We start from the raw sequence: 13,484 nt of genomic DNA, 5'->3' as shown, positions 1-13,484 counted from the left end.
ATACTAATGAGTGCGACCTATTTAAAGGCACCACAAAATAAACATCAATCAGCTGTTGCTTATCAGTGCGACCTTGTCAAAGAGTGCAATTGCGGGCCACACTACAGTAATTTCACTGAAATTTTGATATGAAATTATTAGAGTTGTGTCGTTCATGAACGAACCGGTTCAAAGAAACGATTCCGTGAAAAGAACGAACGGATCCGTATCCAGCTCATTCTTTTATATCGTTCATTTAGATCCCCGATGGACGAGTCATTGCTGTCAAAACAAGACCACCACCATTAGCTTTGCATACACACAAGCAAGCAAAAAAAAAAAACAAATGCATTGGTTTTGCAGTCAAACTCTAAACAAACGCTGCTTGCGCTAAGCACAAATTTCCACACAAAACAAACAATGATTCAGAGAGCTACTCTCGCTCAGTAACAGCACATCTCGGTCATATCTTTCTTTTGCTTCATTCGTTCATCTGGTTCTTTCATATCAAAACCACCACCACTACGTTCAGAAACAAAACCACCCCCATTAGCACACAATGTGTCATTCGTGAACGAACATTTTCAAAAGAACGATTCGGTGAAAAGAACGACGGAGCCGTATGCAGCAGAGAACGAACGACTTCAAAAAAGAAAAAAATAAATAACACAGTCAAATGTATTGTGGAACGAAAAAGAGCGAACGAACGAACTTAACGACCCGGATCTTTTTGGTGAACGGAATGAAAAAGATCGATCCGCTCAATGAACGAGATTGCCCAACACTAGAAATTATGCGTCTCTAGATCAAACCAGGGATGGAAAATTAAAAATTTCAAAAAGTACTAAAATGGTACTTTTTTCATTGAAAAGGTACTTTTTATTATTTTTTTTAAGGAAAAAAATAAAGAAAATTTATTCAGTAAAAGAACTACAACGAATTCTTATATCTATGAAATCTGAAGAATGTTGCAAAATGGTCTATATTTTATACCATACTGTAGGGTATAATTAACTTTGTAACACATCGAAATATTCGTCGGAGACCCTATAAAGGTCGGTCCGTCTGTAGAATTCAAAATACAGTTCTCATTTCTCTATTTTGAAGGATTGAGCCACATTATCATACCAAAATTTTTGAAATTTGGTATTTAGTCTTCGTTGGGGCTTCAAAACTCTCCCCCAGAAATTTGTCAGTGCGGGTCCACTTTCTGACATAGCCCCCATAGAACGGTATTTTAAAAGTTTTTGCCTCATTATCCCATCGAAATTACTGAAATTAGATGCTTTGTATTCGATATGGGCATAAAACATTCCTATGGAGAATGTGGGTATAAATCAGGGACGCGCTTCTTTGCAAAGACAGTATAGTGAGGGCGCCCACTGAGTTGTTTTTGCATTTGCTTCTCTCTCTCTCTCTCACGTACAGTGTACGTGTACATAAACAAACGATGAACATCATGTGGTTGTTGTTTTTTTCACAGGCTTTAGTATTGATGGAAATATTGTGGGCGACGCTGGTATAAATGCACGTTTTAAATAGCCTAGAACTGACAAACTATCGAAAGTCCGACTATCGTTTTGATCGCTGTCGTAAAGCGTTATTTATATTGAACTCTGAACAAATTATTTTTTAAATAATTCGTGACAGATAGTCCAAAAAATGTTTTGGTGGCCGATGTAAACTTTCTAGAGCATAGCCGACCAAGAAGAGCGAGCGCTTAAATTGTTTATGTGTGGGTAAAATTACACTGACAGAACAGGGTGATAATTTTCATATTGAGTGTGAAATGAAAAATATATTGTTGGCGCGTTCGCTTTGTATGACTTAAAAAAAAAAAAACAAATTGTATATAAAAATGATTTTTTAAGACTTTCTAAGCATACATACATTTTTTATTGTTGCATTGCAGACGAGGCATTCTGCGTCATTAAAAATATTAATACAAAACAAAAAATCATTTTCAAATTCTTCCCTCCACATATTTGCTGTACAACTGCAAAATCTTTTCAGTGTACCCAAAAAAAAAAAAAAAAACAAATAAAGCGGCATCAACCTGCTTGCATGACATTTAGTACAAGACTGAAGTAAAAAAAATCAAAACATTTGCTCTCTTACTTTGCGTTCGGGTCGCGTGTGTGTGATTTGCCGAAAAACTTCGTAACCATATCAATACCAACGAACGGGTTTGCTCTAGATCGACGTCCATAGTCGAGTAAAATCATAAAATTGCTGTAGTGGGGAATTCGATTTAAGAACACCTAATTTCATGAAATTTTTTAATGAAATTCACGCTAGTGTGGACCGGGACCAAGGAAGTGGAGTGGTTGCAATATTGTTTTATTTCCCAGCAAAATGTTCGATGCCAAAGATGCTATTCAAGAATGGGTGCAAGTGAAATGGAATGTCATTTTTTTAGCATCTTCACTCATTCTTTTTACAAGAGCGTGACCCCCAAAAGATGCAATTCATTTTCAGATCCTAAGCATGTCATCTTCACTAAATCGGTGGAATGGCATCTTCAACAATTCTTTGGCATGTCATCTTAATTAATTCCCATGGCATAATAATATAGGTAAAGTCATTAGAATAATGACAATACAACTCTGTAAATCTGTAAGGGGTAGTTTACACTATATGTAAATGTCATATGACATGAACTTTTCCATCGTTATATATTCGCTAATATGTGCAATATTGGAGATTTTCCTTACGTCATTTACTCTGTGCGTCCACACAAGCAATAATGTAATAAAACTACGTCTCCACATTGCCTCCGTGGGTAGATATGGAATGATTTTATTTTGTGTCATATGACATTTACATATAGTGTAAACTACCCCTTACTCATCAATCAAAAAAAAATACAAATACAGCCATGCGTATATGCGTCATCGTTTTCAGATATGACAAGAAATGACAAAAACAACATCCAATTGTAAATAAACAAAATACTGGCAGAAATAATTTGTAGCCCTGTTCCTTTACGTTCAAGAATCTTCAAGTTTTACAACTTTTTACTCGAAAAGCGTTCCTTTACTTCAGACACAATACAATTCATATGGGAGCAGTTTTCAACTTTTACTACTTTTGCCGGTTTTACCATTTTCAGAAGTAAAGGAACAGACCATGTAATGTAATCATGTATGAAATTGGCTCCAATTACTTCAATGGTGTGTAATAATAAAAATTGTTGGAGCTCAAGTCATATAACGTCGAAAGTAAAATTTTTTTTGCAACAAACAATAATACAAACATTAGTATGACATGTGATATATGCATGTAAAAAAAGTGATGGTGTGCAATTAATCACCTTTAAAGCATCTAAAATATGTATTTGGTGGTTTCAGCAATTAAAAACCCAGTAGATATGTTTGCACCGAATAAGTGTGGCGATAAACAATGAGCAATGTGAGGTATTCTGGTATTCTACCTATTTAGGGGGTAAGATGTTTGTAATTGAAGTCAATCTAGTGCATTTAAGTCTGAATTTTTAATAATTTCGTTTGTAGCTCTATTGGGTTGATAACTGCGACAATGAAACAATAAAAAACTCCATCCATACGTCCCGAGATATGTGCCTCTGAAGTTCCGAAAATTCCGTTGTTTACTTGGAATAGAAAAGTTTGTTCTCATGTCCCAGATTTGCACCTGTCCATAGGAGAAAGTCTTACATCCCGGACCGAAGCCCGACAATATAGAGTTTCCTTAAAGTTTACGATGGTAATTGGTGAATTTTGTAGAAGACTCTTTTCTGTGTAAATAGAGTCAGGTAGATTTCTTTTAATGCATGTGGTCTAAGAATCTATGTTTAAAAATAGCCAACTGCCTGTCATAAATAATGGAACAAATGTCGTACCCAAAATAGTAAAGATAGCGAAGGGTCGATAATAAAATATGTATTTTCCATTATCGGCGCAACGTGTGTGTGCACGGCGTCATAATGTATTTATAGATGCAGCGTGCATTTCTAATGTGCGTCCAAACGGAATGTATGTGTATGTGTGTTATTGTAAGATTGTAAGATTTAGTGTTAAGGTAGAATGTAAATAAAGAATGAGTCTCTCTAAAGCAACGAAACGAACAACATCGCTAACGCGGGTGTTTTTATTCTCTTAGGTTATTTTTCCTTTAGTTTCTTGGGTGCATTTGTGATGAGACTAGGAGTCGTCTCATCATTTGGTGACCCCGACGTGATTGTTTCGTGTATAGTAAAGACACGAGATAGTTTCACGTGTAGTATAGCGACGTGATAGGCGCGTAGTGAAAAATAACTCGTTAGGCCTATCCGTGTTTAGTGTAGTGACGTGTTAGGCTCACATTTTTAAAAAAGAAAAGTGCTGTAGTTTTTCCGTCAGTGTGATAACGTATTAGACGCGTAGTGAAAAGTGACTACGTTAGGTTTATTCGTTAGGTTATAGAAAGGCGCACAGTCGAAGCAAAGATTGTGTTAGGCCAATTTTTATAGCTACTAATAAAAAAATAAATAAAGTGACAAAAAGTGTATTTCGTGAAAATGAATTTTCAAGATTTCATCCAACATCAAAGGGTGTTGGGCGAATACATTGTTTCGCTTTATTTAGAACTGAGCAAAATTGCTCAGAAAAGTGTAACCAGGGAAACAAGGGAAAAGTTGTTTAAAGTTGGTAGTTCCTTCACGGAAGCAAGAAGGGATTTTTTAGACAATGATAGGGAGCTCCGTGATATGGGAAAATTTCCATATGAAATGCATAGCATATTCGCCTCAGGTGTGCGGTATGCAATAAAAAAGTTCGACTTCTTAAATCGTCAAGTAAGGATAGATTTTGGGATCGAATCAAAGAAGTATTCGTTAGATACACGAATTCTTTCTAGATATAAATATATAGCTGAGATGGACAGCTTAAGTCCATTGGAACAGTATGAAAAAAGAAACATACTGCGCCATTCAAAAACATTAAAAGGAGGTTTAATTAGAGAGTTTGAATATTCATTAAATGCGCTGGAGACTGAGATAAGGAATGAATTTCTAAGTGTAGAAGATGTCAAAGACAGATATGACATTGCGGCATCAGTACTGATGCAATATTTGAATGAGTTTCCTAAAGAGGATGATCTCGTAGAGAATTTCAATTTTTTACAAATTTGTTACCGCATGGTGAGATTTGGGAAAATTTCTAGAGTAGCACCTAAAGAGGTGAAGGTAAAAGATTATGAAGAAATCAATGGGAAATGGTTTCCCAAGATAAATACTAGACAGGTAGATAGTAATTCAATTAGGAAAGTTGAAAATGTGACTATTCCTGAACTTAAGAAAATAGTAAAGTTTACAGGTAGTGTAGGGGAAACTACGGAAAGGAAAAATGAGAACGGTCGCGGTGATGTTTCGCGAAAGCTTGAAAGTAAAATAAACCGGCTAAGAGAGGAAAATGAAAAACTGGAGTCCAAATTGAGTAAAAAAACAAAGGACTGCAGAATTGCTGAAGAAAAAACTCGGTTCTATGAGTCACGAGCTGAAGACCTTAGCGCCAGATTCAATGCTGCTTATGCTGAAAAGGAAAAGGCTGTGGAAGATTTTTGTGAAGTGCAGACAGAATTGGAGTCTTTACGCAAAGAGCTGGACGAAGCCCGTAAACGTCTCAAAGACGAATCTCTGCTTCGTATGGATCTGAGAAAGAATATTCAGGTTCTACGTTCAGAACTTACGCAGAAGGACCACAATCATTTGCAAGAAGTTAATGAAATACGTACACGTCACCAAGTCGAAATCTGTGAAGTTAGCAGTCGTCTCTCTGAAGAGTATGAGTTCAAATTAGACCAAGCATCGCAGGAGTTACGAGAACAATATGAAGTTCAAATGAGGGATAATCGTGCAGAAATTAATATCATGAAGAGCCGAATTGTTGCGTTGGAATCTACAAATGCTGAATTAAATTCCCGAAATTGTAATTTGGCAAAATTGCTCGCCAATGAACGAAGACGCCATGCTTCTGATATTGCCAAGGTGGAAGCCGAATTGCAGCGGTGCCGTGATGAAATGACACAACAACTGCACGAATATCAAGATCCAATGGATATCAAGGACTCATTGGATTTCGAAGTTGCTGCCTACAAGAAACTAGTGTGTGGCAGTGAAAAGGATGACATCGGCATTTCTGAATGTGAAGCGAAGGCTAAATTTTTGAAGGTGCCGAATAAAGGTACCGATGAAGTGCAAGTCGACGGCAGGCGGTTTAAATGTAAAATTGCTCCCGTGTCTCAATGGTATGTATCGAGTGCAACACATGAAGAAGAAGTTGCTGGTGCCGATCATATAAGGCATACAATTATACGTCATATGTCAAGTCATCATATTAACGATGAAAGGTTTAGTGGCGAGAAATATCCTCTACGAAGAAAATGGATATACCACGTGTTTAAGCAATGGAAAAGAAGTCCTCATCCTAGCTGGTTGCTGAAGGTGTTGGGTGCCATCACCTAGAATTAAGTTATAATAATTGTTTGCATTCATATTATTAGTTTTAGAATCTAAGTAATGCCTTCAGCAGTTACAAAATGAAATGTAATTGTAACATTACTAAAAAAAAATTGTTTGTAAAAGATAAGATACTAATACATACAATTGTTAAAAGATTAGAATCTTTTAAGGCGGGGAGAATGGTGAATTTTGTAGAAGACTCTTTTCTGTGTAAATAGAGTCAGGTAGATTTCTTTTAATGCATGTGGTCTAAGAATCTATGTTTAAAAATAGCCAACTGCCTGTCATAAATAATGGAACAAATGTCGTACCCAAAATAGTAAAGATAGCGAAGGGTCGATAATAAAATATGTATTTTCCATTATCGGCGCAACGTGTGTGTGCACGGCGTCATAATGTATTTATAGATGCAGCGTGCATTTCTAATGTGCGTCCAAACGGAATGTATGTGTATGTGTGTTATTGTAAGATTGTAAGATTTAGTGTTAAGGTAGAATGTAAATAAAGAATGAGTCTCTCTAAAGCAACGAAACGAACAACATCGCTAACGCGGGTGTTTTCATTCTCTTAGGTTATTTTTCCTTTAGTTTCTTGGGTGCATTTGTGATGAGACTAGGAGTCGTCTCATCAGTAATCATATTATCATGATCCATTGAAAAATTGCGAAGTTATAAACAAGAGAATTTTCTGAACTTGAAAGTACCATATCCCGGGAAGCATGGGATTATTTCATTCGACGAACTTTATATTTTTGTAATTAGGATGAAAAGCTCCAGCTGGAGAGTATTGAATTTGCTCAATTACCGTAATTATAAGCGTTTAATTTTACCAGTTTATGTCGGTAACGTGAAAACGAGCTAGAAAAGGTATTTTGTTATAGTTTTAATGTACACAACAACTTCGCTTTTACAAACTCAGGCCATCAATGGCATACAACTAAATAGACATGAGTGCTAAATATATAGAAGATTAAGCATTGTTTGACGATTCTTTATGATGATTTTCGAGAACCTTCAAATAAGAAACTCACTGAGTGAATGAGCGATACGTTGAAAATTTAAATCACATTTGACACAAGGTATTGTCATGGATATGCTGTTATATGAGACTTCAATAAAAATATCTTCGTAGAACTAGTTTAATTCAATGGTGGGGGTATAGAACGTCTGTAGGCCATATGTCCGAACATGTATGGTGTAAATGGAAGTCTGAATATTTCGTGGTAGATGAAAATTCGACAAAATACATGTATTTAAAATTAATACCGCGTGACACCATTATCAAACGCACGTACCTCTTCTTAGATTATTTTAAAATGAATACCAACAGAAAAATTTTTGTTTTTTATATACATATAACATTTTAGAACAATATATTTTTATTTAATTTTCAACAGTATTTCATATCGGATATTTGTATAGTTTATGCGTTAGATGACATCTTAAAATCGTAAACCGTACATTTGAAAAGTTTTAGTAGTTTGAAGATAAATTTAATAACGATTATAGTTTCATTTCTGCCAATTTTGAATATCCTTTCAATTTGCTTTTTGCTTTCACTATTCCTAAATTGTTATTTAAATGTCTAATTCTAAAATGCATTCGGCATTTAAAAAAGAATTTTTTTACCTTCTCTGGTAAATTTACTTGATTGCTAAGTTGCAAAAGTCTACGCTGTAAATTGTTATTATGATCTATTTTTGAGCCATTAATAGATGCAAAGACGTATTCAAGACTTGTAATATATTTTAAGAACTCTTGATTAGGTTTTTTAAGGAAGCCCAAAGAAATTTGATCCACCCATGAGCCGGTTTTCTCGTCATCTTCGTATTCATTCAAATTCAGTTTCCAAATAACGTACCCAGCCATTTTTTCGAGAGCGTCTCCCTGGAGTTGCCCGAGATCTTCAACTGGTTCTCTTTGTACATCTTCAAAGCCCAACATTTCGTTTTCAATACCTTCGAAAATAAATGGAACTGCACTGGGATTGATCTGAACATTGGATTCTAAAGCCACCAGCTCGTTTTCAGAACTATCACAAAGCAAGGGATCAATTTCACTAGTATTCATCTGATCATTGAAACATAAAGCAACATCTTCATTTTCAGCCTCTTCGAAATTCAAGGGATCAATTGCAATCGGATTGACCTGATTATTTGAAGATAAAACCACGCCTTCGTTTTCAGGCTCTTTGAAATTAGAGGAATTCATTATATTCTGGTTGATCTGATCATTGGATCCTAAAACCATAAATTCAGTGGGGTCATCTTTAACATTTTTAGTTTCTTGAAGAATTTCTGTATTTCGAGCTGGAATAATAAATGACGAATGATGTATTATAATAAACAAGTGTAATGGTACACAATCAGGCGGGCCGATTATTTGATAACCTACACCACTATGGACCATTATTTCATGTCTTCTTTTACATAAAACGATTATTTATGAAGTCGTGAAATCATAGAGCCAAGTCTAACACTATTAGATGTATGTAGTTCAGTAACTACGAGTTGCTTATCAATATGGGTCCTTAAACATACTCTCCACGTAGTGGTGCAGGGTATAACTAACAGCGGAGTTAAATGTAAGCATCAGAATTTGCCTAGGATATATTTCCGTAGCCTGTACTTAAATTCCTTAGGAGAAGGATGGTCATTAAAACCACCTTTGCTACGTATAGCGCTAAAGAAATTCTCTATTACATCTTGATTTATTCTGTAAGTACATATATATTGCATGTTGAATCTTTCCTTCATATATGAATACATCATTTCAAGGGCATTGCAGGACATAATGATTCCCTTTTGGAAACATTCAAGTGAATTTTTATTGGGCAAAATACGTCCTCTCATTATATTTTTCATTTTTGCTAAAATATCCTTTTGGTATGAAATATTTCTCCCAAACGGTTCCTGAAAGTAGATATTATAAAATGTGTCGTTGTACAAGATGTTGTGATTACCTTTCCTTGATAATTGTATGTATTCATATTTGAATTGAAAATATCGAACCAATCATTAACCAGTTCGATAAATTCCGCCGTCTCCTCAGGATTATATATATCAAACCCATGTTCACTGCAACGCCTTTTTGCATTTGCTACGGTCTTGGAAAATAATTGTGCTGCTGTTTTAACTTTTTGACGTGCTACAAGGAGTTTTATGTAGTGCAATTAATAAATGTTATTACTGTTATCATAGTCGTTGCCAATTGATTTAACCAGCCTTATTACTGTTGCTTCTTATTTCCGGTCCAGACTAGCGCGAATTTCATTAGAAAATTTCATGAAACTAGTCGTTAATAGATAGAGTTCCCCACTCCAGCAATTTCATAAATTGACTTTACGAAACATTTACGAAATCCACTCGATTTCTACTGTCAATTCCATAGCTCAAACGTCAAATGAAATCTCATCTGGATTTCATTTGACGTTTAACCTATGGATTTGACAGTTGAAATCAAGTGGATTTCGTAAATGTAAACCAAGCATATGAACGACTAATTTCATTAAATGATTTCATTGAAATCGCTCTAGTGTGGACCGGGACTTAGTCACTATCCTTGTAATGCCGGGCATACACTATGGGCATGCAGGACAGCATTTGTAATAGTATTAGTAAATTTTGAAGTTTTTGTCTATGTATTTGGGAGTAGTTTTGGCAGGATTGAAATCAAAATAGTTTTGATTTTGTAAATGAACCCCTTTCAATCCGATGAATTTTGTTTATTTTCCAAGTAACCAACAAATAATTTTTGAAAACAACAAATATTATTTGTGAGGAAATTAAAAAAATTGGAAAACTTCAACCCAAAATCGAGTTTTGGAGGAAAATTCATCATTTTTGGAATATGGATTGAAGGAATGCCACACACTATTCAATCACACACGTTCGCAAGGGTTCATTTGGCAGTGCAGTTTGGCAGTATAGTGTATGCCCCGCATAACATTTTAACAGATTCAATTTTGACGAAACAATAACGGTATCAGCGAATGAAAAATCTGCAATTTCGAATCAGTAATAGCGACTAAGAATGACATAGTAAGGCTCATTTGTAGAGTGTTTGCATAGCATTAATAACTAAACTTAACAGCAGCATCACTTTACATACCGGGACCGGACAGGGTTATGTGTTCGATGGTAATTTTGTGGGCAATCGACATATCACTTTTAGATATGTGTTGTAATAAATCAGCTATAGTTCTGGTTGTCATGTGGCTATCATTGATTATAAACCCAGAGTCTAAATAATGATTCCTTCCTTCACAATAAAGTTGTATAGGTCTAAAAAAATAGTTTTAATGTCATATCTATAATTAACGTTACTTATCTTACTCTGTTTGAACTTCTTTGTTCTCTACTTTTATTTCATATTGAAATAATCTGAAAATAATCAATCGCAAACATAAATATATGAATGTTATTCAAGAGCAGAAACAGAGACTATTTGATTAAGTCGTCGATACCGACAAATTAAAACACTACAGCTATACTTCTAATATACATCCTTAAATATCACAGATTTGTACAGAGTAAAGGCTTTGTGGTCCCGATTTAAAGTGCATATTGTAATGTTTTGAATGACCCACGGGCATTTCAAAGGGATCACATTTTAACGTACATATATGGTGATTTTGAGAGTCTAACATTACCATCAATGTTCAGTGTGTTTATTTCCAGTCACTTTTCACAACAGCTGCATATACAATATGCATCTCAATTGATTGTAATGTCAGTTTCTGTAACATTCACCAAATTGAAAAAAAAAACAAGTAAAAAGTCGTTAAGTTCGGCTGGGCCAAACTTTTTATACCCTCCACCATGGCACAATTACCCAGGTAGTGGCATCGTAAAATTTTGAATAAGTTATGTCAAAACTTTCTTTATGTTGTTGGGGAAATTACAACAAAAATAATTTTTTTATAAAGGGATTTGACTTTTCATATTCGATCAGCTGGTGTGATACCACTACCTGGTAGTTCTGCCATGCCCTCCACCATAAAATAGTCTTAATTAAAATGGAATAATTTGGATTCTTTCACAATTTTAGGTGGAACAACTTTTCGACAATGGATAGGCTCCTACTGCCTCTCACTAATGCTTAAATTACACTCTGAACACAAATTTGGGGCAAAGATAATTCCTTTTCGAGAGATAATTCCATTTTGTTATACAATGTTAACTAATCTAATCTAAACAAACAAAAATGTGTTCAGCTAGGCGAAAGGTGACACCTAAGGGGCTACATAAAAGAGTAAACCTATCTTTAATATTTTTGGCGGAAAAGTTTTATAGTTGCAGGGAACATCAAGAGTCAAATTGAGGGTAGCTTCATCAAAATAATGTAGACCCTCGAAAATGGACCCATGTTGACGAAGGAAGAACCCTAAATGTCAAATTATAGCTAAATCGGTCTGAAAATGTAGCTAAAAACGTCAAAATACCGTAAATCGGGGGGTACCGTTGTATGGGGGCTATACCAAAACGTGGACCGATATAGCTCATCATCGAACTTGACCTGCCTGCAAACAAAAGAGACATCTTCCCAAAACTTCAGCGTCCTATCTCCATTTTTGAGGATGCTAGAGTGATTACCACAGACGGACGTACATAAATCGACTCAGAATTTTATAGGGTCGCAAATGAATATTTCAATGCGTTACAAACGGAAAAACAAACTTAATATACCCTCCATACTATGGTGGAGGGTATGAAAACAAATAATAAAGACTAGTCGCGGAAATATAATTTTAGTATACGCCATAGTGACTTAGTTTGTTTCGATGAAGACAATGTCATCGACTTAAATAATCATGTTTTAAATAAATATTTACCCATTTTCAATTGAGTCAACGGTATCATTATTTTCCAAGAATTCACGTTCCCCATTCATACCCATAAAACATTCCGTATTTTCCAAGAATTCAAGTTCATCATCTGTAGTGCGATTCTGTAACATTTTTTAATAACGAACCGACATCGGTAGTTAACAAAAATATTCGGTTGAGTTAACGAATGTGCTATTCTGTAACTTTACGTTACCGATTGTAAAAATCGATAGCACATACCGACGAATATCGGTAGAAAGACAAATTGTCAAAATTATATTTTAATATTTATTATTGTATTTTTAAGTTGAAAATATTATTTCTTCACAACTACAGAAGACAAAACGCGTAAGGAAGAAAACATATCTCTTTTTGGAAGTAATATGCCAAGTATCCCAACAATGCGTTTTCCAAGGGTAACTTCAACGTCAAGTTTGTATGTAAGTACTTCTAGGAGATAAATGAACAGTACATACATATCATAGATTTTGGTGTTTTTCCAGAATATTTTGCATTAATATCCACGTAAAGGGACCACAACGCAAAATATAGAATATCTCCGATTTATGTGTTTTAAGTGGACAGGAACTTGTCTTGCGGACCAACAAATTTGCCTGCAGTCTCAGGAAGTATACACCGTCTGTGTTGCAGTGAAAGAAGATTCATTATATGAATATGTTTTATAGATACATATATGTAATCAGAATCTTTGCTCAAAAGGTCATGTGTGTGTGATATAAAAATATAAATGTAGAATCCTATATGTATGTATTTAAAGCGCTGTTTTATTCATTTTTTTCTAATTACAAAGGTAGGGTCATATTTTGGATTGTGGCGCTTTGAAAGCAAATTCTGAATAGCGCAATAAAAAGAAGAACTAGATGATGATTGAGGTTTTAAATATAACATGACTTAAGCCTGTCCCTTCAGTGATTTTCGTGGATCCACGTTATCATCATTTGAGTTTATATATTCAGATCTTCATCTCACGCCCACATTAAACAGAATTTCTCATAGTGGAGAGTATGAAAAGTTCGGAAATCCGAACTTATACGCCATTTTTAGCATTCTTATTGTTAGTGATGCTGAGTTTTAATCTATAAGATTACCACAGAACAAAGTAGGTTATAGGAACACTATACACGTTTTTGCCTCAATACGGCATTAAAGCCAACGAAAGTCTCCTAGAAAGATTGTGTTAAGCGCATTGATATAGGTATTA

At 34.9% G+C, this 13,484-nt stretch overlaps 1 protein-coding gene and 1 long non-coding RNA gene across 2 annotated transcripts; both read left to right on the top strand.

Moving 5' to 3' along the window:
• The first annotated feature begins 2,882 nt into the window (after positions 1 to 2,882).
• On the top strand, positions 2,883 to 6,972 carry LOC141395708 (uncharacterized). Its single transcript, XM_073971614.1, has 2 exons — positions 2,883 to 3,423; positions 3,492 to 6,972. The coding sequence occupies exon 2, from the start codon at positions 4,496 to 4,498 to the stop codon at positions 6,437 to 6,439; it is 1,944 nt and encodes a 647-aa protein (XP_073827715.1). The 5' UTR covers positions 2,883 to 3,423; positions 3,492 to 4,495; the 3' UTR covers positions 6,440 to 6,972.
• A 5,404-nt stretch (positions 6,973 to 12,376) lies between these two features.
• Positions 12,377 to 13,033, top strand: LOC141390453 (uncharacterized). Its single transcript, XR_012409362.1, has 2 exons — positions 12,377 to 12,702; positions 12,766 to 13,033. It is a non-coding gene; the product is annotated as an uncharacterized lncRNA (long non-coding RNA).
• The last annotated feature ends 451 nt before the right edge of the window (positions 13,034 to 13,484 follow it).

The sequence above is a fragment of the Musca autumnalis genome, unplaced genomic scaffold (genome assembly GCF_047663935.1).
Source record: "Musca autumnalis isolate F117 unplaced genomic scaffold, ASM4766393v1 scaffold_1, whole genome shotgun sequence".
Classification (NCBI taxonomy): Eukaryota; Metazoa; Arthropoda; class Insecta; order Diptera; family Muscidae; genus Musca; species Musca autumnalis.
This window is presented reverse-complemented; position numbering and strand designations above follow the sequence as displayed.

What these genes read in the sequence shown, in the direction of transcription:
- LOC141395708 (XM_073971614.1), top strand. Translation starts at nt 4,496, where the DNA reads ATGAATTTTCAAGATTTCATCCAACATCAAAGGGTGTTGGGCGAATAC.